Source organism: Patagioenas fasciata, chromosome 3, assembly GCF_037038585.1.
Source record: "Patagioenas fasciata isolate bPatFas1 chromosome 3, bPatFas1.hap1, whole genome shotgun sequence".
Lineage (NCBI taxonomy): Eukaryota > Metazoa > Chordata > Aves > Columbiformes > Columbidae > Patagioenas > Patagioenas fasciata.
The window spans coordinates 22,872,984-22,899,880 of record NC_092522.1 but is presented as its reverse complement, the minus strand read 5'-3'; the positions used below and the strand labels follow the sequence as shown (position 1 = coordinate 22,899,880).

At 45.7% G+C, this 26,897-nt stretch overlaps 1 protein-coding gene across 1 annotated transcript in view; it reads right to left on the bottom strand.

Moving 5' to 3' along the window:
• The window catches only part of EHD3 (EH domain containing 3), a 30,662-nt gene extending 11,655 nt beyond the window's left edge, over positions 1 to 19,007 (bottom strand). The window contains exons 1-3 of the mRNA XM_065835804.2: positions 18,382 to 19,007; positions 11,365 to 11,541; positions 6,339 to 6,436 (exon numbers count right to left, since the gene is read on the bottom strand). Coding sequence (XP_065691876.1) covers positions 6,339 to 6,436; positions 11,365 to 11,541; positions 18,382 to 18,608 — 502 coding nt within the window. The 5' untranslated portion in view covers positions 18,609 to 19,007. The remainder of the gene's footprint in view (positions 1 to 6,338; positions 6,437 to 11,364; positions 11,542 to 18,381) is intronic.
• Positions 19,008 to 26,897: the final 7,890 nt, after the last annotated feature.

The window sequence follows — 26,897 nt, the reverse complement described above, 5'->3', positions numbered from 1 at the left end:
TTTGTCATTTATCACAGATGGACTGAATGTTTCCTGGTACTTGGGTCAATCCTCAAACAGTTCCTAGCCAGATTTTGAGACCTCAGAAGACATCTGAATATAGGCCAAGTTTTCCAGAGGGGTCAGTGCAGAGCAGCACTGACTCATAGCTGGAATTCCAATGAAGTTTTTTTTACTATACTATCCAAACACTGACTGAGTTCTCCCAGTACACATAGTTTAAATTTGGGGAGAAATCATGTTTGAAAACCTGGCCTGAAATGGCCATCAGTAACTGATAACTGTTATCACTCACCAGGCAACACAGTCCTCCATTGTTACTCAGGATACTGAAAGAACACGTGATGGGCATAAATAATGCAAATTGGTGAGGTACTGATGGGCAAGACTATCTTTCCTTGACGAAACAGATACTTAGGATATTTCTGGAGTGCGCAGTGAACAACAAAATGGACAGACTGAACAGTTGATCTAAAAATCAGACTTGCTAGAGCAACTGTTCAAAATCAGACAAATTAAGTACTTGTTATATGTTAACAGGAGTAAAAAAAAAAAAAGCACAGCCCTTTCTATCCATGTGACCATATCATCTCAGTTCTTTTGCATTATTTTTTTTCTCTTCTAGTTCTGGAAATGCAAAACATAACAGTATTTCCAACCCAAATCATGAACACAGCATCTCCCCCCTCTCCTGACCCTGAACAAAATCATGGTTTCATCTTCCCAAAGCCCAAATATAATCTTGAGTTATTGTCTGCATCCCACCTTCAGGTGAAAAGTTAGGCTTGTGGCTTTGCATATTTCTACAAATAAGAAGGGCCTGAACTGTGCAGGTTTTGTGCTCATTTTTGCATTGCTCTTGGAGGAAGTTGTCGCAGAAGCGCAGAACCGTGTGACTGTAGGAACTGAGCCTTTCAGTGGAACAGTATGCGTTTGTGAGACTGTGATAAAATCAGGCAAGTTGGCAGAGCAGCTACTGCACTGCAGTAATGGAGGTGAACTGGGAAGTCAAAACTAACCAGTGCACTTTCACCCTCCCAGGCAGAGTGAAACATAAAATATAAGCAAACATCATCAGTGGGGAGTATTACAGCAAATATTTGAAATGCCTCCCTTTTAGAAGCTTTCAGGGTGGATGCTTTCAGCTGTATATCATGCTGTTGCTAGCACACGTGACAAAACTCTTCAGAAAAAATATTTTCTTGTTGCCATTGTACCCTAAACAACACTGCATGAAGTGGGAGAACATCAATTCCCTTAGTGTTTGCCTTTCCCTTCCAAGCACGGCTATTTGAGACAGTCAGACTGAGAGCTCTGCGCTGCCTAAGACTGTTGTCCATTAGTGATATTATTCTCACTGTCAGGCTGGTGAGTGACTAAATATCCCTGGTGCTGAACCTGCTGGTCATTGGGAATTCTTCCTTCCCAGGAAAGACAGCAAGGCTAGCGTGTGGGTTTTTTTTTTTTTTGTTGGCTATGGGAAACCTGGGCTGCACTGTAGCCAGAAGAATGGAACTGGGTAGAAGGCTGGAAAAAGTCTGCAATAGTGCGTACTGGAAAGAAAGCAGATGGGGAACGATGCTGCCAGTCCTTAGCTCCTGGTTAGGACCTTGGGCTCACCGCTGACATGGGAAAGGGAGGAGATAACATATATAGACTGAAGATGAAGTGTTCAGGATGTATTCAGGAAGCACTACCCTGAAACAGCGATCAAATACAGCTCGGCAGACCTGGATCAGCTTAGCTCAGGGCATGTGCAGGTCGAGACTGATGGTTAGCAGAGTGTGTAAGGCTCAGCTCCCCAGGGACAGCCCTGCTACTGCAGCGCATGAGTTGCTGTTACCAGGTGGCTCAATTAGCATGGCAGACTGCTCAAGATAGTGAATTACAAGGACGTCCTAATTCTTGCCCTGGCCCTGCTGTACTGCATGACCTGACCTGTGGTCCTTTCGCTTCTCCTCATTTATTTCAGTACAGCCATCCTTTTCTCATCTTCCCTCCTGGCAGGATGGCCTGGGCTCATTATGTGACACCAGAACAGTGTTTTGTAAATGGATAGCATCCATGTTATTATCAAATTGTCAAAGTAGCCAAAACTATGCTGTTTTGGTACAAATACCTCCATTATGGGCATCTCTGCAGCCTGCTGATGCCTTATGCTCAGCTGGAAACAATAAAAGAAATGAGGAGGGCACAAAGTGAGGGACAAGGCAATGCAATGAATAGTTCTTTACATGCAGACTTAGATCCATGCCTCAGTATGTAAAAAAGATGAGAAAAGCTGTTTTCCAGGCAAGGATTATACAACAGCAATGAAGGGCAGGATGCTTTGGGCCATGACATCCTGGGAACACTTCTCACCAGGCCTGTACATGAAACCTGTACATCCTAGGGGGTCTGGCTATCACACCAGTGACACCATATGTCCCGTCACTAGGAAGCGCATGAGTCGCAGGAGCTCAGTAGGACAAATCACTGCAGGCAGCTGCTTGGCTACACTTTTTACCAGAGCCTGAGAGCAGCAGCAACAACTGTGTCAGTGCTGGTGATCTTGTTGCATGCTGAGGGGACGTGGACTTCAGTTATGACAGACTGCATCACCCTCAGCTGCTTGACAGGCCTAAACCTGCAAGTCTGCTACTGGGAAACTTCGTGGGCCACTCTGTAAGGAGGAGGGGGTTTTTATGACCATGTGGTGATGTCCTGAAAGAGAACCAGCATGGAGTTCTGTTTCTCAGGATGACACAGCATTCCTTGGAGGAAAGCATGCTACCCATTTGCAAAGCACTGCTGCTGGCTACGCAAGGCTGACTGCTGCTAACACTGGCGTGCTGGTGCTTCTGCACACTGTTCATCAGGGAAGGGATTGTGTTATCTGTCATGTTAGTATTTCCAACAGTAATGAGGCAGTTGATTTAATTCAGAGTTGAGTTCAGACAAGTTAGAAGCTTCAGAACCTGGTCTTGGTCCCTGAATCATTCCTTTAAACCCAGTTTCCTTGCTTCTGCTCCTTGAAACATGAATACAATAACAGGAACAGCTATTGCCTTGAAATTCAAGGGTATAAGGTGGCCCCCACAGATTGCTAAACTTTGACACCAGGGTATTCAGCTAAGCTGGCACTGTGCAGATTAGCTAATGCTCTTGGCATCTAATAGGAAAGGAGACAGATTTGTGATGTTTCCAGTGAGAGGAATTTCCTATTTTTAGAAATGCTGCTGGTTCTCATGCGATGGACAGGCTGGAAAAGCCTGCCACATCTTTTGCATCTTTACTTTTCCCCTCACATTTCTGACAGAAAGCGGCTTTAATATCTACTCCCTTCCTTGGTCTTGCATCACAGGTACCCTGGTCTGAGGGTCTTAAAACTTACTAAGAGTAAACAATGGGGGTAAGAAGAGCTCCTGTGTCCCCAGCAGTTAGAAAACTTCAAAGCGCCTATTGGGGAATCCCTGTAAGTCTCCCTCAGGTCTTGCTTTATTCCCAAGTGAAATCTGAGCAGGCTGGGAAGGCTTAGAAGAGCAGAAGCATTTTGTTGTGTTAGCAGTTTTTAGTACTGTCTTGTTTTCTGCCTAGAAACCACATTATTGCTCTGTCTCCAAAATCAAATTGCTAATGAGGGCAGCTGCCTCATAAGCTTGGTGGCAAAGGCGGCAGCCTCACCATTTTTTCCTATTTCTCTTGCATGTGAGCTGGGAAGCGAGCATTCCCTTTCAAACACCAGCTTCCTTGAGATAAGCTCAAGCCAAGGCCTCACAACAGCCCTTCCTAAACATAAGTACCTCAGCACTCTTTTGACTCTTTCTGCTCCCTGGGCTGGATCCCCTGCAGACAGGAATCACTGGAGTTCTGCCAGTTTCAACAAAACAATGTTGATCTAAACCAGATGAGGATCTTGCCCTGTAGCTATCAAAAGGCCATCTGACGTGGCCCACATAAGCAGTTTCAGGCCTGGATATAAATGTAGTGAGATCCCACCTGCTCTGTACTTTTAACTACTGTGATTAGGTCAGTTGATAGCCAGGTTATGACAACCCCGTTGTCTGGTTGGAGTGTAGCAGAGCAAATCCCTGGGATGGCAAGATGAGTAGGAGATGGTGGTGCTCCACCTAAAATTCTCACTTTCTGGCAAAAGGGTGAAGTGACAACATGCTGTAGCCACAGGGTCAACACACAAGCACTATATTGCACTAAGGGCAGAAAACAGAACTTATTGAGGCCTTTCAGTACTTACAAGAGGTCTATAAGACAGATAGACTTTTAGCAGGGCTTATTGCAATAGAACAAGGGGTAAAGGTTTTAAACTAAAGGAGGGGAGATTCAGACTAGACATGAGAAAGAAATTTTTTACAATGAGGGTGGTGAAACACTGGCCCAGGTTGCCCAGAGAGGTGGTAGATGCCCCATCCCTGTAGACATTCAAGGCCAGGCTGGACGGGGCTCTGAGCAAGTTGAAGATGTCCCTGCTCATTTCAGGGGGTTGGACTAGATGAGCTTTGAAGGTCCCTTCCAACCCAAACTGTTCTATGATTCTGCAAATTCTCCAGGAAGATCTTGCCCCATGTGCTGAGATAGGTCTCCAGTTGTACATGCACAAGCTTAAAGAACTGGGACTCCCCTTCAGCCTTCTTTGCTCATGAGGAACATTCCCTCAGCTATTCCCAGATGTTTGGAGAGGCATTACTGGCTCAGGTCAAAGTGCACCAGTGTCTTTCCCAACAGTGCACAGCTGTGCATCAGCGTGTTCTGGCACTGCTGCAGGAACAGGACACCAAGGCCCACTGGGAGGCTGACAGAGAAATTTTGCAAAAGGAGGAGCAAGAAGTGCCAGTACATTTTGCAGGAATGATATTTTCAGTACTGGAAACAGTTGGAAAATAGAAAAATCTTGTAATAAAATGTTAAGACTTGAATTGGTGAGGAGATTTGAGAAAGTGGCTATGGAAGTTTTTTGGGGAGACTTGAAATGGGTCCATTTTGATTTACGTCTTTTTTTTTTTTTTTTTTTTTTTAAGAACAAAAATATTTCCTGCTAAGGAAGTTGTCTTCACAGTTGTAGTTCCACAAAAGAACTGGTTGCTTTCAGTGGCATTTTTTGACTGAAAAGTGTTTACACCATGTCATATCAATTTTTTTTTATCTCCACTTTTACACACCTGCTGAAGGAAGGAATGCTTGCACAGTGTGTTTTTCAACATTCTGATGAAGGCTTGTGAATCCTGCTACCTTTTATATACTGCCCGGAAGGAATTTATGATCCCCTAGCAGTGCAGAGGCCCATGCTGGAAAAACTCAATGTGAGTTTTCAACTAACTTTAGCTGTACATTAAATCTTTATTGACACCTTCAGCTGAGATCCCTGTGGTGGAAGATCCCAGTAAAACAATCAAGACCTGGTTCTGTGCAAGGTGGTTCCTCAAAACAGAAAAGGAAGTTTTCAAGAACAATTTCAATGCAAAGGAGCGTTATAAAAGTGCCAAAGGCATGAGTCATCAGAAATCTGATGGGACAGAACACTGAAATACAGGAAATATCTCAACGCTTTGGGTATAGCCTGTGCTGCTGAAACTTAATTGTGCATTATTAATAGGCAGTGTGAATGAGAACTGATCTCCTCAAACCTGAATGCTGTGATTACTGCTCTTGGCTTTCTTCCAATGAAATGATGTGTAGCTACCAGCTTTGTCTAAGGAACCTCCAGGAAATGTGAGCTATGCCACCACTACCTTACAGAATAAGAAAGTGACCACAGACATTAGGTTTCATGTATCAAGATGTTGCCCAATTCAGAGGGTCAGCCTGAGACACTCAGAAGTTCACTGACAGACCCTGTGTTCTTCATCAGATCCATTCAGTGTTCCCAGGATTTCCAGATTCCCCACTGTAACGAGGAACCTGGGTGTCAATGGCTCTTAAGCCCAGTCTAGTTCTGTGCTAGATTTAGGAAGCCTGGACAGTGCCAGAAACCTGCTAGGTCAACTGGAAAGAAACCAGGTTGATTGCCATGGGAGCCTTACCCGTGGCTCGTCAATAAGTCACTGGAATGAGTGTTTCTGCAATGCAGATAGGTATTGACTCTTTGTGATGGAAATCTGTTCTGCTGGGAAATACTGGACTTTAACGCAGGTACTGCTGAGCTTGTCAGCGACCCTCCCTGAGAGCATTTAAATTATCAATAGCAGACTGCAAATTGAGTCCAAAGGGACACAGATAAAGTCATGCTGTATCTCTGAGAGGCTCCTACTAGTGTTTCTGTCTACAGCTGGTACAGCTTGAGGTGAAACTCATATAGAATCTTCATTACTGTCATTTGGAAGAGAACTGAACTTGGGACTTACCTCTGCTAATTCTCTGTTTTTCTCCAGAAAGGATTCCTGGTGTGTCAATGACACTGATGCTCTCTAACACAGGATTAGGTAGCTGGGCACATACGAACCTGTGTGAAAACAAGCGTGTTTAAAATAAAAGCAAAAGATATTTATGATGTGCTGAACATCACAGGCAGCATGAGACAAGACAGACTTGATCTGGCTTTCAAGTCCTCAGATAGACCTTGGAGTTACTCTTGATTTAAAGAAACAAGAAACAAGCCAGAACTGAACATTTTCTCTGACTATTTTGCTGATTCTGGCACATGGGTCTCAGTCATGACCTACAGAAGGTTTTTTTATGTGGCCCCCAAAATGTGAATTATTAATGAAAACGTGGAAATGCAAATGTTTTCATTTACTGTTTAGATTTTAGCAAGAAGTGGTATTTGTTTTTCTTCACTTGAGCATTTCCCTGCAGGGTTCTGAACTTATGTGAACTGAAAGAACTTATTAAAAAAAAAAAAAAATCAGCAATGTTGTAAGATTTTTGTTCTCTTCTAAATTTGGTCTTAACAGACAGAAAGTGTGGTATTCTCCACCATGGAAATCCTAAAACATAGGCAGCATAAGATCTCAAGAAGTTGCTTAGTCTTATCCTCCTGCCTCAAGGCAGGATCAATCAGATATTGGTCTAAAGTGTTCTTCAAATTCACAACACTGCAGACTCACCAACCTTTGCTGGGCGTCTACTCCATTAATTAATTATGCTTACAGCAAAACTCCTTTTTCTTAATGTCTAAACTAAACCTCCCATGCTACGATGCCTTTCAGTCTCAAACACAGTAGACATAGAAAATGTATTATTTTTCTTCTCTTTGTCACAATGTATTCTATTGTCATCCTGTCTCCCCTCAATCCTTTCTCTAAATAAAAGAGTTCAGGCTTTTTTTTTTTTTCCTACTTCTCTCAAGTCTCTCTGGCTGCCTTTCCAGTTAATTTCTAAATCTCTGAAGACCCTTGGAGCTTTCCTTCGGGTCCTCTCAAACTGCTCCACATATTTCTCCAGGCATGATGCCCCAAGCTGATGTGGTACTCCAGTTGTGACCTTGCCAGTGGTGAACAGACTGGCTGGATTGCTCCTTATCTCTTACATACGACAGTCCTGTTTATACATCTCAGATGTTTGCTTTTTTCATAGCAGTTTGACACTGTTGACTTACATTCAGTCTGCACTTCACCCCTCCCCTCTCTGCGGCTCCATTTCTGTGTAATTGCTCATCAGCTAGTTGTTCCCCATCTTGTATCTATGCAAATCACTGCCTAAGAAGAGTATCTTGCACTTGTTTTCAGTGGGCTGCAGCAAAAATCTGTCCACTTACATGACTCCCAGGAGTGTTTCACAGGTAGTCTTTTTGTGATGGCATTCCAAGCAGCTATATATATGTGTGTGTATACATACATGTGCATATTAATAGGGTAGTGTGACATCCAGGCACAAAAAACATGTTATTGTGGGAGGAACCAGAACCCCATAACACATGCAGTCAAGGCAGACAGAGCCCTGCAGTGCTCTGATGAGTGGCTGGTTCTGATGAAGTCTCTGCAGCTATGAATTCCTCCAGGCTACGCTAAAACATAACCCCAATTTTTCTACTTTTATGGCTCCAAGAAGATCCTGACAAAAGTGAATTAATCCTCATGAGTTAGATGAGTATCTTCTCTCCTGAGCTGTCAGCTATTTCAGACCACATATTGCAGCCTCTTTCTCCCACATCCACAGCTTAGCAGGTGGTAACAGCAAGCATTTCTGAATGTGTAACACAGAACGTAGAAACAGGGGTCTGGCTTGAGAAGCAAGTTGAGTGCCAGGCACAGCAACAGAGAACAAAAGGCTCAGGTCATGTTATTCCACTCTCCTGCCAGTCCAGGTTTGCTCTCCATTGTTACAGCCCTGAGCATTCCTTGTGGTCCAATACTAAATGGCTCAGGCAAGTGGATTTTCCACCAATTTCTCTAGGGAGAGTACTCCATGGGAGACTTCAGATATAAGGTCAGAGGCCAGCGTGAGTGAGCGCATTCTGGCTCTGTTGGCAAGGTTGTTAAGGCTGCTGCCTTCCTGTCATCCTAGCAGAACTGCAGGACCTCAGGGAGCATGACCTAATTCTGTCTGTGGCCATATGAAGGGAAGAACATGGTGCCAAACTAGATTTTCACCACCTATACAGGCAGAGCATGGAGGTGAAGTGGGAACCTGTTATCCATGATGTCTCCTGCTGTTGACAGTGCCAAAGCAGGACTGACTCCACCTTGGCTTCCCAAGACTGAATTTGGGGGTGTGAGGAATGTTGCAACTAAGCCAATGTGATATGAAAGTAATGGCTGAGATTCCTGATTTTGCTCCAGGCCCTTGGTGCCAAACAAGTCCTCTTGATGATGAGATGCAACCTGCAATCTCTCTGGGATCCCTCCAAAGCTGGGATATTGCCAGCAAAGTTGGAGTGAGGAAAACAATCCCTTCTCTCAATACCCAGGAACCACCTGGGGCAAGGAGAGGCAGACAAGAGCCAAGGTCAGAACATGGTGCTGCAGAGCTGCTCTCCTCCTTTCAGCGCCAGGCAGCTTGTCAGCCTTATCTCTGTCCTTAGCCAGGAAGGTATGGGCAGGTGCTCCATCTTCAGGGAATGAAGGGAGGGAGGAGACAGGCTCTGAGCAGCACAATTAGCTGCTGTCTCTGAGCCAAATCCTGACTGTACAACCCTACCCTTGCTTCCTGGAAGGCAGCAGACCCCAGTCACTACTGGGAAGAGAGTACCAGCTGAGGCTGGAGGCTCATCCCTTCTGCTCCTCCACTTAGCTCACCTGGAGCAGCAGGCTCTGCACCCCACAGGACACAGTGTGGGCTGCCACCATCATGGTCTGTGTGAATGCTACTGCCTTGTGCTGCTCTGTTCCTTTTCACCAGTGCCCACAGCCAATCACTACCTTTAACCACCCAAGGTTAAAGCGGTCTTGCCCATGGTCACTCTCTTAGCTTAGAGGGGTGGCTCCTGGAGAATACCTCCTTTCTCTAAATTTTCTTGCTCACAATCTCCCAGCTGAGGTCAGTGCCATAGTAAATAAATATCAGCAGCAAGATATGTGTAAGGCAGAGACAGCTCTGCATTGTCTCTTGCCAAGAAGCCAGGCCCACAACAGAAGTGTGGGTGGCTCAATCCAGTCCAGTGGGTGCACTCTTACATCTGCTAAATTTCTGACCCTCTGAGTCAATTCTTGCGTATACTTATTTTCCTCATTAGCTGGATATTACCATCTGCATTTTCAGCACTGTGATGCTCACACTGCTGAGCCAGTCCCCCTTTGGTGTGTCTTCCTTTGCCAGTTTAGAAATCATTACCCTCTTTCTATCTGTCAGCAGAAAAGGCGTCACTTAGCTGTTGTGGCTACTCCCTGCATTGCTAGCAGGATTATACTGCTGCAGCTGCTGAATCACCACTGTGCCCCTCTGCCCTGCTGTCCTCCCAGGCACACGTTTGACTCCTTCCTCACAGGAGAAGGAAAAGTAGCAGGAGAGTAACGAAAGCACAGTGTGATACAGTGAACTAGGCTAATGGGTGCAGAGATCCCTTGCTGCGTCAGAAGCAAATTGCATTCAGGACACATCAAATAGTTCAATGCAGGAGCGTTTGGTTTTTTGCCCTCCATCCTTGGCCTCCTTACTCCTGATGTTGCTTCTACTTTGTAGCAAACTTTCTGCCAACTGCAGCTGCTCCTGGCTATCAGCAGATGAAAAGAACATCATTCGGAAAGCCCTGCTATCTCTGCATTCCAGGCAGAAGGACTTATTTTCTGAGAGCAAACCACCTTTCTCCCCTAGTGTAGGGAGCGGCCCATCACCTTACCTAACTGTTGCCCAGGTCCAGATGTTCTGGACCCTATAAAAACACTGAAAACCTCTTCATGTCCCTCTTGTACAAGACTACATTGATGTATCTAAATGAGCCTGTGTAGTGATCAGATATTGCTTCCAGAGTCACCCTGAGGGACTGTGCATTTCTCTGCACAGTAGCAACTGTCTCTAGGTCTAGAGACCAGTTAGGTCTCTCTTCTCTCATCAAGCTTCTCCCCCATGCTTCTCTGCAGGTCCCTTCCCTGACTCACTACAGCCTGATGCTGCACTCTCTGGATAGACACCCTCTAAGCTCACAAGTTAGGAAGCAAACAAAATCCCAGCTTTCCTGGTCGTTTGGCTGAGCAGCTGCCATCTTTGCAACATCTCCCACTCTGTGTTAGCAGGGAAGGTGCTGATGATGGGTGTAGTCAGTTTGTTCCCATCTGCCTGCTGCAGCACAGTCTGTGCTCCTCTAGGATATGGGTGTGTGCTGCTGGCTTCCTGCAAGGCCTAGATCCAAAACTCAGTATGGTTGCGCTAGGTCTAGGGGATGGAAAGGTCACATTCCTCATATCACAGAGCCACTGTCTAAACCCCCTGCTAGTTTTTTTTTTAATGGGAAAGACATCAGAGCTGGCATCAGTTTGCACCTGAGGTTTTACATATAAGGCATCAGAATGGAGAGAGCCTGGTTTTGTTACAAGGGGGGCATTCAAGCAACATTTAAAATGCAAGAAAATAGAAGCATTCATATTATGCCAGTTCCACTTCTCTACGGACTTCAGTGGCTACATCTGGTTAGACTATTTAGTTCCAGGCAACTGAAGTGACGGCAGAACGGAAGAACCTAGGAATATAAGAGCAAGTGAGAGTGAAGTGTAATTAAGAGATTTACCTCTAGACTCCTAGAGGATGAGCCTGACAAGCTGTGCTGTAATTTTTGTTTATTCAAGTAAAATGAAGGTTTGTCTCACTTGAATTTGTTTATCTGCCTCTCAGTGAGTGACTTACATGCACCTGGTAGGACTGGAAAGGCTTTACATCAGCCATGTGGATGGTGAAAGGAAGAATACCATAATGCCTTATCCCTTTAAATTGCTAAGCTGTGCTGCTTATTGGGTTCCAGTTTTATTCTCCAGAGCAACTAAGTTCTTGAGTACTGACCTGTTCAAAAAGGCATTGCCAAAGGCGTTGAGTTTCCTGAACGGTTTTTTGGGATCCACCACCAATGCGTTTCCAGGAACAATTCCTTCCACATCTCCTTGCATAACTGCTATAAAGGAGTCAGTTGTAGGCTCTGGTCCAATCCTCATCCCTGGGAAATCCTGCTCCAGCAGGTACCTGCAGGCAAAAAGACAGGGTGTGGGCATGAGACATGAGCTGCCTAAGTCTTAAAAGAGTTGTACTGAAGATTGCAATGTAATTATGAAGCTCAAGAGTATGGATCCTTCTGAGACTATTTTTAGCACTGTCACCAAATCACTTGATAAATGTCATGGCAGCTTTTCTACTCAAGATCTCCACACTTAAAGACTTCTTATTTCAGGTGGATTAAGAAATTGAGAAGATTACAGCTGCTGGGAAGAGATTCGCATCATGTTTGATCATTTTGTGTATTTAACCCTCAAGACATTTAGAACAGACTTAGCATAGCAAAGCAAAAAACACCAGTTCACTGCAATCACAGAGTTAATCCTAAAACCTTACTGGTCTCTGGTGCCAATATCAATTACTTCACTGCTGCTCATTTCAGACTCATCCAACTAATGTGCTTAGCCTCCAGTTCAAATCTGTCACTTAAATGCCAACTTCTCCTGTACTTGACTGTTGAGGTCTCAAGTCTCCCTTCCTGTGTGCTTCTGCAACGCAGCTACACATCTACAATACTAACTGCTCAAGCATATTAAGCATACATGAGTGGCAGAGTATATCCCAATATTTCTTATCAAGCTAAACAGCACACTAAGCACAGCAACCCTTATTATTTCCTAAGCCTCTGTCAACCTCTCTAAAGCTATGGTTCAGCAAGTTTCATGAAAAGATACTCACCTATGGGGCTGTAGGACTTCAAATAGGACCCCGGCAGCACATCCTGACTGACCCTGCCAAATCTGGGCTGGGTCAGTGGTGTGCATGGGACAGGTCCCCTTGGCTCATTAAAGCACCAAATGCCACCACTGAGGTCAGGTCTGTGCAGGGGTGCAAAAAACATACTACCTGCTGGTCCTACACTGAAAACTAAGACCATTGTGTCCATGTGGCTTGCAAAAGAGAGCTAGAACTGGTCTAGAATTCAGTATGGAATGGTGTTGGGCCATATGAGCTGGTGAAAAGCTCTGGATTTTTATATGAGGAACATACAGCTGTCAGGTTATGAAAGCATAATACCGTGTTGCTTGCTTCCAATAGGTACCTAGCATTCCTCTTCTGTTGCTTTGATCTAATCTTTAGTAGGCAGAACGGTAAATATAAAATCGCTGTGATGTTAAAAGTAGATTCAGGGGATGGGGAAAATGAAATGGAAGAAGGGCTGAAGATTTTTCATGACTGAGATCAGTGTGTTTAACAACCAGCATTGGTTCACTCAGCTGAGTCTTATCAGAGAGGGTAAGTTCCTATGTGAGTGACTAATGGGCCACTGGCACGAAGGCTTTCGATTACTTTTCTGGGGTTCTTGCTTTCACCATCGTTTTAAGAGGTAATCACCATCCAGTGTTGTTGTACTAGTTCAGCAGGAATATTTATCAACACCATATCAGCAAATGCATCTTCATTCCCCAATGGGCAAGGCCAAATCAATCAGATCTAGAGGTAAAACAAGAAAGGGCAGGGCCAGGATATACTGCAAATCACAGCTGTTTCTCTGGTTTGGTACACATTAATGAGAATGGCTGCAGCAAGAACAACTCCAGCAATTATATCCATAACTCCCTTAGAAGCCAACTACCTCCTTTATTGGTATTTTAACATGTATTTTCCTGTAACTTGCATCCCAAGTGATTTCCAAGCCCTCTGCTCACCAGGATGGACTTCTCTTAATGGGAACAACTCCAAGATGAACCAGCAGCTGTTAGCAGTTCCCAAAAGAGCTGAAATAATCCAAGAAGGATTCCAAGAAGGGAAGAGCCCTCTGACCTATACTAGGATGGATATACGTCCTATCTACCTAAAGCCTATGCAGGGGATCCTTGAACTTTCCTATAAAAGTGGATCATTACTTAGTCAAAGCAGACTGCAGCTAATGCTGGTGTGTCCTACCTCCCTGGCCAGTGATCACCATACACCTTCCTGGCAGCTACAGTAACTTCTCTCTAGCTTGGAGCAGCCATTTTTCTCCCACCAATGGCTCTCTAGGCTATCATATGTTCTTGGCTCCAGTTTCTGGAAAGCTCTTTACACTGAAACAACCATTTGCTAGGTTAGAGGCCAGTCAGCCAGACTTGAAGTTCAGGCCTCCTGGAGAGCAATTTGAAAATGTTAGCCCCTGATGGACACTGCTGCAATGCTTGTCACTGTTATTAGCTTCCCTCTGCTCCTGCTTCCTACTTTGCTTTTGATCTGACATCATAGTATATTTAAGAGTGATATGCCGATAGGCATTCATGGAATCCATCGAAAAATCCCCAAGTTCTCCCTTTGCAAATACTAGAGAGAAAAGAAACTGGTAGTGATAACAATTGTCAAATGGAACAAGTGAAGTGCTTTTGAGAAACACCCCTTCCTCCCAATGTCAGGTGTCAGCCTTGCCAGAACAATAACCTATTTGTTTTTTACCAGTTTGAGATGCAGATGTAATATGATAGCTTTTGGCCAACAGAAAGAAAAAAAAGCCTGCAGGTTTTGTTTGTCATTTATAGACAAAGCTTCCGAGAAAGTCTAAGCAACAGTCCTGCATATAACAGCAACACTACTCCTCCAGCCAGGCTGCTTGAAATAATTTTATCACAGTTCCACTCAGCCAATGTTTCAAAGCATTTCTGTGTTTATTTCTTGCATGAGACTTAAACAAAACACTACAACAAAAAGCACTCTCATACAGAAGTAGCTACAAGCCAATGTTAATTGACTTAATGTGCAACAAGTGGTATGAAATCAGAGAGATGAAGATTTGCAATGCCTAGCATCAGAGCATCTATTTTAAGGAAGGCTGCTCTGGGAGACTCGGGTATGTAGTCCAGCAGAGTATCTGCAGCACAAGAATCCCATTGTATGCAGGACAAACACAAGGGGATTTATTGACACTGTCTGAGGAAGGAGGAAGGCACTTCTGCTAGGCAGTGACACAGGCTGCCTCTGCTAACAGAAGCAAGCTAGAGAACACATGCAATTGTGACAATTGTGGGGATTTCTGGGAGAGAAGAGCAAACAATAGCTGTGGAAAACACCAAATAACAGTGAGCAACTCTCCCGCCAGCACAGCGTGCCTTATTCTGAGCTGCTGAACACCATGAAGAACCTGGTGGGAGTGACCTCCTGCCAGACTGGGGACACCTGCAGAGAGTGCCAGGCAAGAGGGGAATGGTTTTTCATAGCAAATCTGCTTTTTGGAGAAGTGTCTGGAGTTGGTATGTGCCCAGGAGCACAGGGCTGTTTGCCCTATTTCAGGCCTGTGCCCCCTCCTGGTGAGGGGAGAGGTCAGAGAGAAGGCAGGAAAGCTGCATTAATGCCAACCTGGCTTGGGGTAGCTTTTCCAAGGCAGGTTTGGAGCAGCACAGGAGCCAGGCCAGGACATCCCAGGCTCTCCAGGCAGGAATGCTGCAGGATGTGGGGGAAGGGGCAGTTTGCTGGTGATGAGTCACACAGGAGCTGAGCAGGATACTGTGTGTGGCAGCAGAGGTGATGCAGAGCGGGAAAGGGAAGAAGGGCAGAGCAGGAGGAAACAGTGACAACTGCCTGGTGTAGGCAGAGATGAAAGGTTCAGGGCCACACAGGGAGGTCACACCAAAACGCTGCCATGTAGCCTGTGATAAACAGTCTGCAGAGGCCAGGACGTGTAAATGATTGGCTGTAGGAGGAAGGGGTGGCTACACCCAAAAAGCAAGCCATGTTGACAGTTAGTGGAGCTCTGGCAGGCTCATTTATTTTATTAGCAGGATGGTTGGACAGAAGCCAGGATTATTTTTAGAAAAGACCACAGCATCTGAGTTAATTAAGCAAGTAATGTTCTGTCCTGCACTCCCACCCTCTTACAGGAAACATAAAAAGCCATAACACTGCAGAGGCAGGCTCCAGTGGCATCCTGCTGAGGCTACCAGATATTCTCAGGTAGAGGTGTTGCCTTGCCCTCACTGCTTTTCAGACCCTGGCCCTGCAGAAAAGCCTCAGCCAAATGTATGCTGAGGAGAGAAACAGGATGAGTGAGAACAGAGGATACAGCAGGGAGCACAAACAGAAAAACTGCAGTTAATGACACAATATCTTCCACATAGCAAGGTAAGGCTCAGTTATCTGGGTCCCTGAAAGCAGAGGAGAGAACAGCCTGGCTCCACTGAAAACAAAACAGTGCCTTGGTCTCACTTCACTGGCTTTGACCCACAGAACTTGCCTCCCTCTTCCCTGCCTCAACCTCCAGTCATGTTTCTCACTGCTGACCTTGACTGCCTTCTTTCTGCCATTGCTTCCTGACAAACAAGAAGCCTCACTGCAAGACACTGCAGCTTCGGTGCTTCAAAGCCTTGCATTTTTCCCTTGTTTCCCCTCAGATTCCCCAAGAATGAGAAAGATGTTCGGGAGATAAATCTACCTTTGGTAGGTGACAAAGGTCCTTTGTCCTTTATTTTAATGGTGTACTGGGATCCAGGTGAACTGGGACCAAGTTCGTTCCACATGAGTGTTTAATGGCACTAAGTCATCTCCCTAAGTTGCATGGCAATGCAAGCAGGATGCAATAAGAGTGGATACACAGGGATAACACTAATTATCCCGCAATCTGACAAGATTATGGAAGAGATGTTCAGAGGCAGTTTCTTGCTTCACTCTAATAGCAAGACATAATGGTTGTTTCCTCTCCTGGTTCCTCCCTCAGTCCCCTTTAACTCCTCCCTGCTCTCAGTTTTAGCTCCCACCTGCCTTCCCACAATAACTCTGGATGCTAATCTGGTGCTTATCCCAGCTCTCTAATGACCAGCACCTAGAAGCTCACCATGGAAGCCTATCAGGAGCAACACTCAGTTTTCTGGCACCTCCTGCCTTTGTTTGGTTGGGAACATACTGGTGCAACAGACCCTCATACTCCTCCTACTGGAAGAGGCCCTGAGGTTCTCCAAGAGTTCTCAGCTTTCACCTTCTTATCCACTATTCTACACATAGAAAACTCTGCCTTCCTGTGTAGCCTTCTCAGGTCCATTCTGCATTCCTGGGAAGCAGAAGCTCCTGGTCTCTTCTGCTTGACCACAGTCTCCATCTGGGTAGGCTCATCCCAGCCCTGTACACAGAGAAGGCTGCGACACAAGGACACAGATATGAATGAAATGCAGTGGACAGAGGCTCAGATCAGCTTGCGGACAGGAGAGCAAACGGGCTGGTACCATCCAACACGAGTGAAGATTCAATCTGCTGCCTGGAACATGTTTTAGGCACTCAAACTTCTTGCAAAAGGAACTCAGGCTTACAGGAAGAGGACTGTACTGAACAGAAAAGGGCAAAGGCAAGAAGACCCTGCCAACAACAGCATGCAGGTGAGACCACATGAAAAGCTGATGTTGGCAATCCAGAGAGAAGCATTAGTAAGAGATGCTTTAGTTACACAGCTAGCAGCCTCAGGCATGGATATTTAGCAACCTCCTTGTGTTCAGGGGAAGTTCTGCTCAGAGGTGTCAGCAATCAAGAGGACAGAAACAACTTCTCAAACACATTTGGTACCAAGTCACCAAACAAAGATCTGGGATGGAACCAGACAACTATGTTATCCAAGCTAGCATCTCTTTTTTAGGAGCAACTCCCTTTCCAATCCTGTGCCAAATACTGCTTAAGGTCATTCATGTCCCTTTACCATCTATCTGACCTGCTCACAAAAAAGAAGCCTTTTCATTCAAACGCTGTTTATCAGGTGCATAACAAGGTAGCAGAAATGTATTCTGCTCTTGGCTCCTGGCCGGGGCATTAAGCAGCAGGAATATTACAGCACACACACAAAAAATAAACTTGCATTTCTCAAGGTCACTCCTGAAGAGGTAGAGCAAATTTGATTCACCTCTCTCTCAACAGCTCCCTCCTCCACCAAGAATTACTGGTAGAACAAAGGGCTGGCTACTTGTGGCTTATATCCAAATTTACACTGGGGTAATTCCACATATTTCAACACAGCCACACCAGAAAAGGCTGGAATTTAACACTAAGCTTATGAATCACATAGGAAACGCAGACAGCACAGCTTTAGCTATGATCCCAAGAGAAAGGCTGCTGCAAGTTGAACTAGCAATGTGGCTGAACAGAGATCCCTGCAAGCAAGTCCAGCTGAAAATTTAACCCTCTCTTTGACAATTTCACATCAAACCTGCTGCTGGCTGCTGCCTTTCCTTTACAGTTATGAACAAACTTGTTTTTCACAGCATCTCAGCAGAGCAGGACACAAACAGGGCTTAGTTTTGGAACCCTGAAGGTGGGCAGGTCTCCCTTGTGCACGGACACACTTGATCAGGCATGCTTCTCAAACTAGGCCCTGAGCATTGTTTCTAAGCACAGTACAGGGAAAGAAAGACACAAGCAGGAGACACTGACCAATTCAAGCACCCACTGTAGGTTTACCTGGCCATAGGCTGCCCTGCTGCCCATAAGCTAGATGAAGTTGGAAAGAACGGCTGTTGGAGGGACTACCCTGACCCAAACAGTCATGGGGATGCCCTGCGCAAAGCTTCCCACAGCCTTTGCACTTTGAACAGAGAAGAGTGACTCATGTCTCCACTCTTATGCCCTGCCAGCCTCCTCAGCCCTGCCCCAGGCTACTTCTTGCCACGTCGGTGTTCCATAGGACATCTCACACCATCCTGTCCTTACAAAGGAACCCTCTCACAGTTTGAGTGGAGGTGCCTTTTCAATTGAAGGGTGTTGATGGGCAGGGAAAAGGGAACTGAAGAGGGGTCCAGGTGTAGCACAGGTACCAGAGACCCCTTCTGCTCACCACAGCCCACAGGCATCGAGGGTGAGGGCACGCAGTGAGGGAGGGAGGCGACCGGGTGTTACCTGATGAAGGTGGTCTTCCCAGTGGAGTACTGCCCCACGAGAAGCACCATGGGCTTGTTGTCGAAGTCGGCATCTTCCAGGGCCGGCGAGTGGAACTCGTGGAACTTGTAGTGCTCTTCCAAGGGGAGCAGCTTGGTTTTATACAGCTTCTTCAGGCCCTCGCTGACCGTCTGAAACACCTCGGGGTCCTTCCTCCGGCGGTCGTCGGTACCCAACCAGCTGAACATCTTGGGGCCGCCTGACGCCAGCTCCGCAGCGACCACCGGGGCTGGGGCGGCGGGCGGGGAGGCGCCGCTGGGCTGGCTGGCTGTGGGCGCGGGCTACCCCCGCATGCCCCCTCAGGTCGGGCGGACGGCGGGCACTGAGGGCGGCCTGGCAGGCCTCGCTCCCCTCCGGAGCCCACCCGCGAGGGCCGCCTGCTGTTACGCGACCCGCGGCGGCGGTTGCAGTCAGAAAAACGGTCCCCGCGCGGGGCTAAAACAGCCGCTTCTCCTCGTAGCCTCGGCTGAGCGGCGCCGGTGGACACCGCCTCCCTTCACGCCGCCAGCAGCCGGCGTGGGCATGCCGCGGAGGCAGGGCGGGATGGGCGGGCGGTGGCGGCGGCAGCGCCCTCCGAGAGCGGCGGGCGGCGTTTAAGGGCGGCCCTGCAGGAAATGGGCCGGCGGCGGAAGTCGGCGGCTCCTGGCAGGCGCCGCCCGTTCTCCCAGGCGGGTGAAGCCGCACTGGGTGGCGCCATGTTGAGGAGGGGCGCGGAGGGAAAACGAGGTGGGGGGCGGGAGGCCGGGCCTGCCCCGCGGGACGCTGCGAGTTACAGCGCCACCTGCGGGCTGCTGCAGGGATTTGTGGCACGGCCGCCATTTTATTCCCCTTCACTTTGAAAGAAACCACAGCGTGTGCAAATCTGATGGAGGTTCGGCCGTTTGGGAATGCTGCTACTCCCAGCTGGGTCCCTAACCCCCCTCCCTAAGCCCCCACTCGAGTGGGAGCAACGCCAGCAGTGCCAAACCGCCTTGGCTGCAGTGCTGCTGTCCCTCCTCAGGGGCTCACAGGCACCAAGTTGGCTGTGCTCACCATTTAAGCAGAAGAAATGCACAGTCATCTGGAATATTGTGTCCAGTTCTGGGCCTCTCAGTTCAAGAAGGACAGGGAACTGCTGGAGAGAGTCCAGCAGAGGGCCACAAAGATGATGGAGTGAAGCATCTCCCTTATGAGGAAAGGCTGAGGGAGCTGGGTCTCTCTAGTTTGGAGGAGACTGAGGGGTGACCTCATTAATGTTTATAAGTATGTAAAGAGTGAGTGTCACAAGGATGGAGCCAGGCTCTTCTCGGTGACATCCAATGATAGGACAAGGAGCAATGGGTACAAAGTAGAATACAGGAGGTTCCACTTAAATATGAGAAGAAACTTCTTCTCAGTGGGAGTGCCAGAACACTGGAACAGGCTGCCCAGGGGGGTTGTGGAGTCTCCTTCTCTGGAGACATTCAAAACCCACCTGGACACCTTCCTGTGTAACCTCATCTGGGTGTTCCTGCTCCGGCAGGGGGATTGGCCTAAATGTTCTTTTGAGGTGCCTTCCAATGCCTAACATGCTGTGATTCTAGGAAGGAAATTTGCCTCTGTCTCCACTCCTTTATTCTTCCAACAATTAGAGTTTACAGGACAGCAGCTGAGCAAAAGCTGTGTGAGTCTTCCAGCTGTGGCCCATAGCTCAGCACATCCCCAGGGCCGTCTGTCAGCCATGGCACTGCGCCGCCGAGCTCTCCTCATTATCCCTCAGTGGCTGGGACAGAGCAGCAATTTTTTCCTAAAATATCCCCAAATGGTTTTTTCACTTGAGTTCCTCCAGCGGGTTTGAGAAATGTGGCAAGAGACTTGTATGTCACCAGAGAGGACACACGCACCCCAAGACACTTGTGGCTCCGTGCGCCAGGACAAGGATGCAGGTCCCTTTCTCTGCACCTGGTGGCAGGAGCAGCCATTTTCCTGCCTGTCCCCATTGTGCTCCCATGTGCTTGTGCGTCCCGCGGCACAGCCTGACCTGGGAGGTGCGCGTGGGGGCTCCAGGGACCAGTTTTCTTTTTCTGGAAGAAAATAGCAAGCTGACTGTATTTTCTGAAGGTCAGGCTTCTCTGCTTTCCTGCCAATGCCTGAAGCTAGTCTGAAAGTGGAATGAATGTTTTGAAAGCTCCTTTGGACTGATTTCCCTCATTTCTGTCGTTTTATAAATGGAGATTTTTGGCTTTAAGAATCTGATGACTCCTGTCCCATGAACACTCCTGAAAATGAAAGGCCCTGTAGAAATCAAGACTTTTTGGCAAGAATTCCAAATTTTGTAGGAAAAAAAATCACTTTCATCTTCTAGATAGTTTTGCCATTTAAGGGCTGCGCTCCTCCAATGCCGTTCTGGTATTTCTACAGCTATATTTGGAGTCTCTTTGGTGCTTGCTTGCGATATCCTCTGAGCTGAGTAAAGGGCAGGCCAGGAAGCCTTTGATGGTAAATCTCCCCAGGCCACCTTGATGCCCTTCCTGAGCGCAGTGAATGGGGGAGGAAAGCACGGATTCTGTTCTGCAAACCACGGGAGCTTGAAACTACAGGTACACAGAAGCACGCTCGTCCCACGTTTACAAGAAGAAGATATATATTAATAATAAAGTTGCACTAATCATAAATATGTTCATCTGATGGCCAAATGGCCAAAAAAAGAGTTTCCTTTCCTTCTCTGAAGACAGCCCCTTTCCTTTGGATTCTTCATCAGCGGGGCAGATCACAACCAAAGCTGGGAGTTTTTATAGACTTTCTGTAGATGACTCACAAACGTTGCACAATTTTATTTATTTTTCAGCTTGTTTTCTTAGCCATTTCTTTCTGGAAGGCTGACTTCCTCAAGGACTGTCTTTACCTTGAAGTGCAGAGCTTGGAAAAAACAAACGGAAGTAAAATTAGGAAAGGAAATGTAAGACTATAAGTTTTTCTCTTTGCCGGAGTCCAAACTGAAATTTTTAATCTGTTTTCATTGTTTATTCCTTTTCATTTCTTAAACAGGGATGTGTTAATGGTTGGTTTTATGTTGGACAATTGGTCTTATGGTGCAATCTTTAGGCATTTTTAAGAACAAAATTTTACATTTTTTAAATTTTGAAAGCAGAAAAAGAACAAAAGTGTGTATTTTTTCCAAGTGATTTTTCATTTAAAATGTCACTACTGGAAGAAGGGCTGTTTTTCTTGAAAGTTTCTCAGTCATTCAAATGCAAAACCTCTCTCTCGAATGCCCTGCACAGAAACGACTGCAGTACTCGGGACATACCTGTACCTGATACAGATGGTGTCTGCTTACTGTGCTCTACTATAGAATCTGTCTTTTTCTCTCAAGCCGCAATGGATTAAACTTTCAGCTCTGTAGTTTCTCAGTCTTGTCCCTGCTATTGGTAACATGTCTGGCAGTCACTTCTCTGCATGTTTGCCTTGACCAGGAGAGAGAGACTTAGCTGGAGAAGATCCACTTCTGCTTTGCTGGAAGTGAACACGGCTGCATGAAGTCACATAGTATTTGCATTCAAAACCAAACCTATTTTGGGGGGGCAAACCAAAACATTGTATAACCGAAACTCGTTTCACGTGAAATCAAGTAATGATGACGTGTGTATTTGCTTATCTCCTGCCTTAGGTTGAACGGGTTTACTTCCTACAAAAGATCATCTGAGGATGGGGACATAAGCAAGTCACCAGGTTTGAAAAGAAGTGGTGACTCAGCTGGTACCATAACACTTTGACAGTGTGAAGAAGCCTGTGGGAGCAGTGTTGTTCGGTAGAATTCACTTCCTGCCAGTGCAGTTACTGTCACTGTTTGTTCATCACCCAGTAAGAAACCCAAATAGACAGTGTCAAAAGTTCAGGTAGTGATGGGTTCAACAGAGAATATCTGGGTTTATGGGAAAGGCATGGGGAGAGGGGAAGGTACAGCAAGCCCCCAGAAATAAATCAAATACACTAATTTGATAAATAATGGAAGGAGAGTTTCCTCTGGTTCAGCTACATCAAGCTTCTTGACCTCCTGCTGTTGCCACGCAGCCTAGGAAGAAAATTATCTCCACTGTAGTCTTATATCTTTCCTCACTTATTGCAACTTTACAACTCTGCGTTCTTGTCCTGCCCTCACTGCTCCTCCACATTCGCCTGAAATATTTCCCATCAGGTTTCTCCTGCCATTGTTCTCAGATGGCTTGGTATGCACACGCTGTCCTTTCCTCTGCCCTTGCCAAGCAGCTCTTAGCCCTTCATTACCTGTGGTGGAATGTGGTGTTGGTACCCAGAAGTGCCACCAGAAATGGAGAACACGGGATGGATAAGGTATACACGGTGAGTGGGAAGCATGATTGCCTCCAGAGAGTTCACTCCTTACATTTGTATAGCAAAGACAGTGTTTTGTATTGCACATGGGGGACCTGACCTGTGATGTCTGTAATAGCGCTGGAAAGAAAAACCCTCAGAGCCCTTCACCATTCTTGCAGTGCAGAAGCCTGGAGGTTTCTCCTATAAATCCTGGATGGTTTTGACTGTCTTTGTTATAAGATGCTTACTTCCCTCAAACATATATACACGTTGTTTTTATAAATTGTTCATATTTGGTGATTGGCAAAGTGGAGAGACAGTCATGGCTCCATCTGTTCTCAGAAAACGTAGGGGTTTTGAGGTTATTTCCTGTCTGAACTTTTTCTTACCTGAAAGCAGAAATCGTGTTAAAATGTGTTAAGACACAGCTGAATGGATCTTCCTGTTCTACCTGGTCAGTGATATGTGGAGAGACATGGAGTTTTGTGCTTTGAATAATCAAACAGCTAACTAAACAAGGAAGCTGCTGTCCACTAAAGTGACGGGTGAGTCAAACGATAGTCTGCACGATGGGTGACCTGTTCTTTCCTGTCTTCTGTGGAGTATTTTGCATTGGGCTCTTCAGAAATTTTCTGACATTACTCAATATGCTTTTTTTCCCCACCTCCTGCTTTTACCGTAGTGCTTGATAGGTGAGGACTAGCTCTCAGAGTTACGTAGGCAAGATATATATATGCATGAACACATGCATGCATACAAATACACACAGAAGTAGAGGTAACATATATACTATTTATAAGAACAAGCATCACTGCCAGTGGAACAATTGTCCTTTGCTGTGAGGACACACCTGGAGAAGGTAGGACATCAAACGCCATGTGCTGTGTAGAGGGATTTGGTGCTGGCATTCAGCAGTTGTCGGTGGCCAGCAGAGAGTTGGGATTTTCCAGGGGTCTGAAAGGCCTGTAACTCTGTCACCTTTTCTTGGAGGCATGGTGCTGAGATGAAGCTGTCCTCTAGGAGCAGATGGGTGTATTAGTTACACGACATTGCTGGCCGTGCTGAATGCAGCAGCTGCTGCTGTACTTTGGAAGTGTTAAAGAGAAAGGCAAAAAGTTCCCATCAGCAAACATGAGAAGAATGGGTGTGATGTAAAGCAACTAGATGAGCCGCGACAGCTGCCCTGCCTGTCGCGACTCCAAAGCTTCTGCCTGCCAAAGGGTTGGGAACACAGGCTGGTGTTTTAGGTAACCCAGATTTTGTGCACCCTTCTCTCAGTTTTGCTGTTTAGGGGTGGTTTGGCTGATATTTGATCACAAAGTATTCTGTAGAGATCAGAAAGTTCATCTGACTTGAATGGGAGCCGTGGACAGTCGAAGTCTCTAATGATTAGGATGATTATGAATAGGGTGTTGTAACCTTAAGTTTTCACAGACAGATCTTGAGTAAAATGGATTTTCATATTTCCACTGATTTTGATGTAGCTGGGACAATTTACACAGCAAAGAATATGTATTTTAAATCCTCAGTCAGAGTCTTTGAATGTGAATCTTTGCTCCGAGAGGTATTGTTTGAAGTTCTGAAAGCCATACGGGTGTTTTTGCTACTGACTTGTTGTTAACATCTGTGGGAGATTCACTGCTCAGCCTTGAAAGTCTCAGCACCAGAAGAAGGTTTTCAGTAACTTTTGGGCACAGGAAATTCAGGGCAAGGTCCTCCACCTGTCTGTATGTTCATTCATTTTGTGAGAAAATGCAGTTCAATGCTTCTTTTAAAGATAGCGCTATTTGCTGAAAAGCCCACAGGAAAAGCTTTGTGTCTTTATTTCTGAAATATATTGCTATGTTTAGTGAAAGACGTGAGATTGTACCTGCAAGTGCTCTTTTCATGCTGTGTGTTTAGAGACTAATAAAGATTAACAAAGCCTAATACAGTCAGATTCCCATTTTGACTAATGACTGCTAATTTCTTTGGCTAATGTTCTGCTGTATTATGAGAACAGTTGTAAAAGATGGTCCCACATCATTTGTTCTACTCACTGTAAAATTTATTATTTTGCATGCAGACATTAGCTCTGTTCCACACAATGAGGGGAGGCTCCTCAGACCAGATACAGATTGTCTTCGTTAAATCAGAGCTGGGCTGAGCTCTGTCAGCTCTGGGTTTAGCCCTCAAATTACCCACTGCCTCAGTGTTGCCTGAGAGAAATCCCCTTGTAGAGAAAGAGGCTCTCAGAGAATTCTTTTATGGTCCAATTACTTTTACTAGAAGTGGAGGATTTTCTGTGGATTCTTCAGATTCTCATTTTAGGACTTAGTAATGAGGGTGCTTCGTGGTATCTAAGATGTTGAGAAAGATCAGAGAAGATCACAGGATGCTAATGTAGTGGAAGGACCTACATCAGAGGACAAACATACTAATTGGGAGAATGTGCAAAGAGTAAAGGATGAAATCCATCCAGCCTACAGGTTCACAGTTTCCATCTAAAGCATTTAACCTCTGTCTGCTACACTTGGCTGCTTTCCATTAGAAATTATAATTGCTGGGAGAGACACACACACACTCAGCTCCACCCATGCCGGAGGACATGGTGGGACACACTGATTCAGTCTGGTTTGGTAACGTTGCTGAGTGAAGCGCAAGTGATTATCCAGGGATACTGTGCCTCATCCTGTACAACGGTATGTGTTGCCTCCTCTTCCACATGACTGTGGCCAGGCAGCAGGCAGAAGGTTGAACGTGAGGTGGAACACCTTGTAGCTGTCTGAGCACTGACTGTTCACAACATATAAAACGCTTCATTGCCTCTTTTGTTCAACAATTTCCCGGATATTTGAAAAAGAGTTTAAAACAATACACTTACAGGCAGGTTCAGCTGGAAGGTTTTCAAAACATATAAAGTAGCTGCATCAGTGACTCTCAACACACACTGTTACTGTCAGGACTGTTGGCTCATTTTCTTGAAAATAAGGCTACATATTCAGGTGATTTAAACCTCAATTTTAAAAACTTTTTTGTTTTCATACGATCTCCTGGTTTCAAGGCCTATCTATGCAGTTTAGTTATTTTTCAAATAAACTGCAGGCTGAAGTGAGAACTGGGGAAGGGTTACAATGATTTTTCCAGGCATTGTGGATGCTCTGCACACCCAAAAATGTAATGTCAAAGTATTTGCTCTTCAGTGTAGCTCAAAGTATGTCAGTTGCTCACCACTTCTTTTCCTGGGGAGCAGCATATGAGAAATTCTTCTTCATACATGTTTTGTCTGTCTATATAAAGTGCAGCCAGTCTCCAGGCTGTTTTCTTCCTCTTTTTTTTCCTCTGTCTGTTGCTCATGTTGTTGTAGCCATGAAGGTCAATGACTGTAAAAAGGCAAGGTTTTGAGGGAGAGACAGTATTTTTCATCTGGAGAAGAAGCAGGCAAGTTGTTAGGCACTTAAATGCTTTTTCAGGTCTGAAATGTCTACTGTACAATAGGAAATAGAATTTTTGTTGCCAGGGTTATATTTTGAAGATTTTCTTTTGGTTGCCCTTGAGGACCAAGCCTTATGGATCAGTTGTAGAGTGGTTTTATAACAAATGAGGGCTCTGTGTGGGAGGAAAGTGCAATCTGTGGTTGTACGGTTTCTCACAGGGAACACCAGTGACCTTCAACTTCAATGGGAATAACAATCAACTGATTCCTAACCAGGACCAATTTCCCAGGGTGCCTGGGGCAGTGATTTTGAGTCTCAGAAAGCCTCCTCTGCAGGGAAGCCTTCCAACTACTGTATCATTATGGCATGTGAACCATTTATTGAACTTTGTATCCCGATTCATTTTTTCAGTCCACACTGTAATGAGAAGGCTATGATTATGATCATCTTGTTACCACTGATGGGTGTGATTTGCCTGTTGAGATTTTAATCATGATTACTCCCAGGAGCCTACCACTTGCAGCAAAAGGTGATGGCTGCTGATGTTTAGCATAGCTGCTAATATTGAAAAATGGATATGAAATCACTCTTTTCTGTTTTCAGTGGGGGGATGAGAAACATTTGTCTTGAATGTTACAAGGAAAAAAAACAAACATCTCAGCATGTGATTTCATGTGTGAATCTCTGGTAATCAGCAAGATGGAATGTGATCTCTTGGAGAGATTGTATCATTCTTCAAAATGAGGCAAAAAGGGCAAAATAACCATT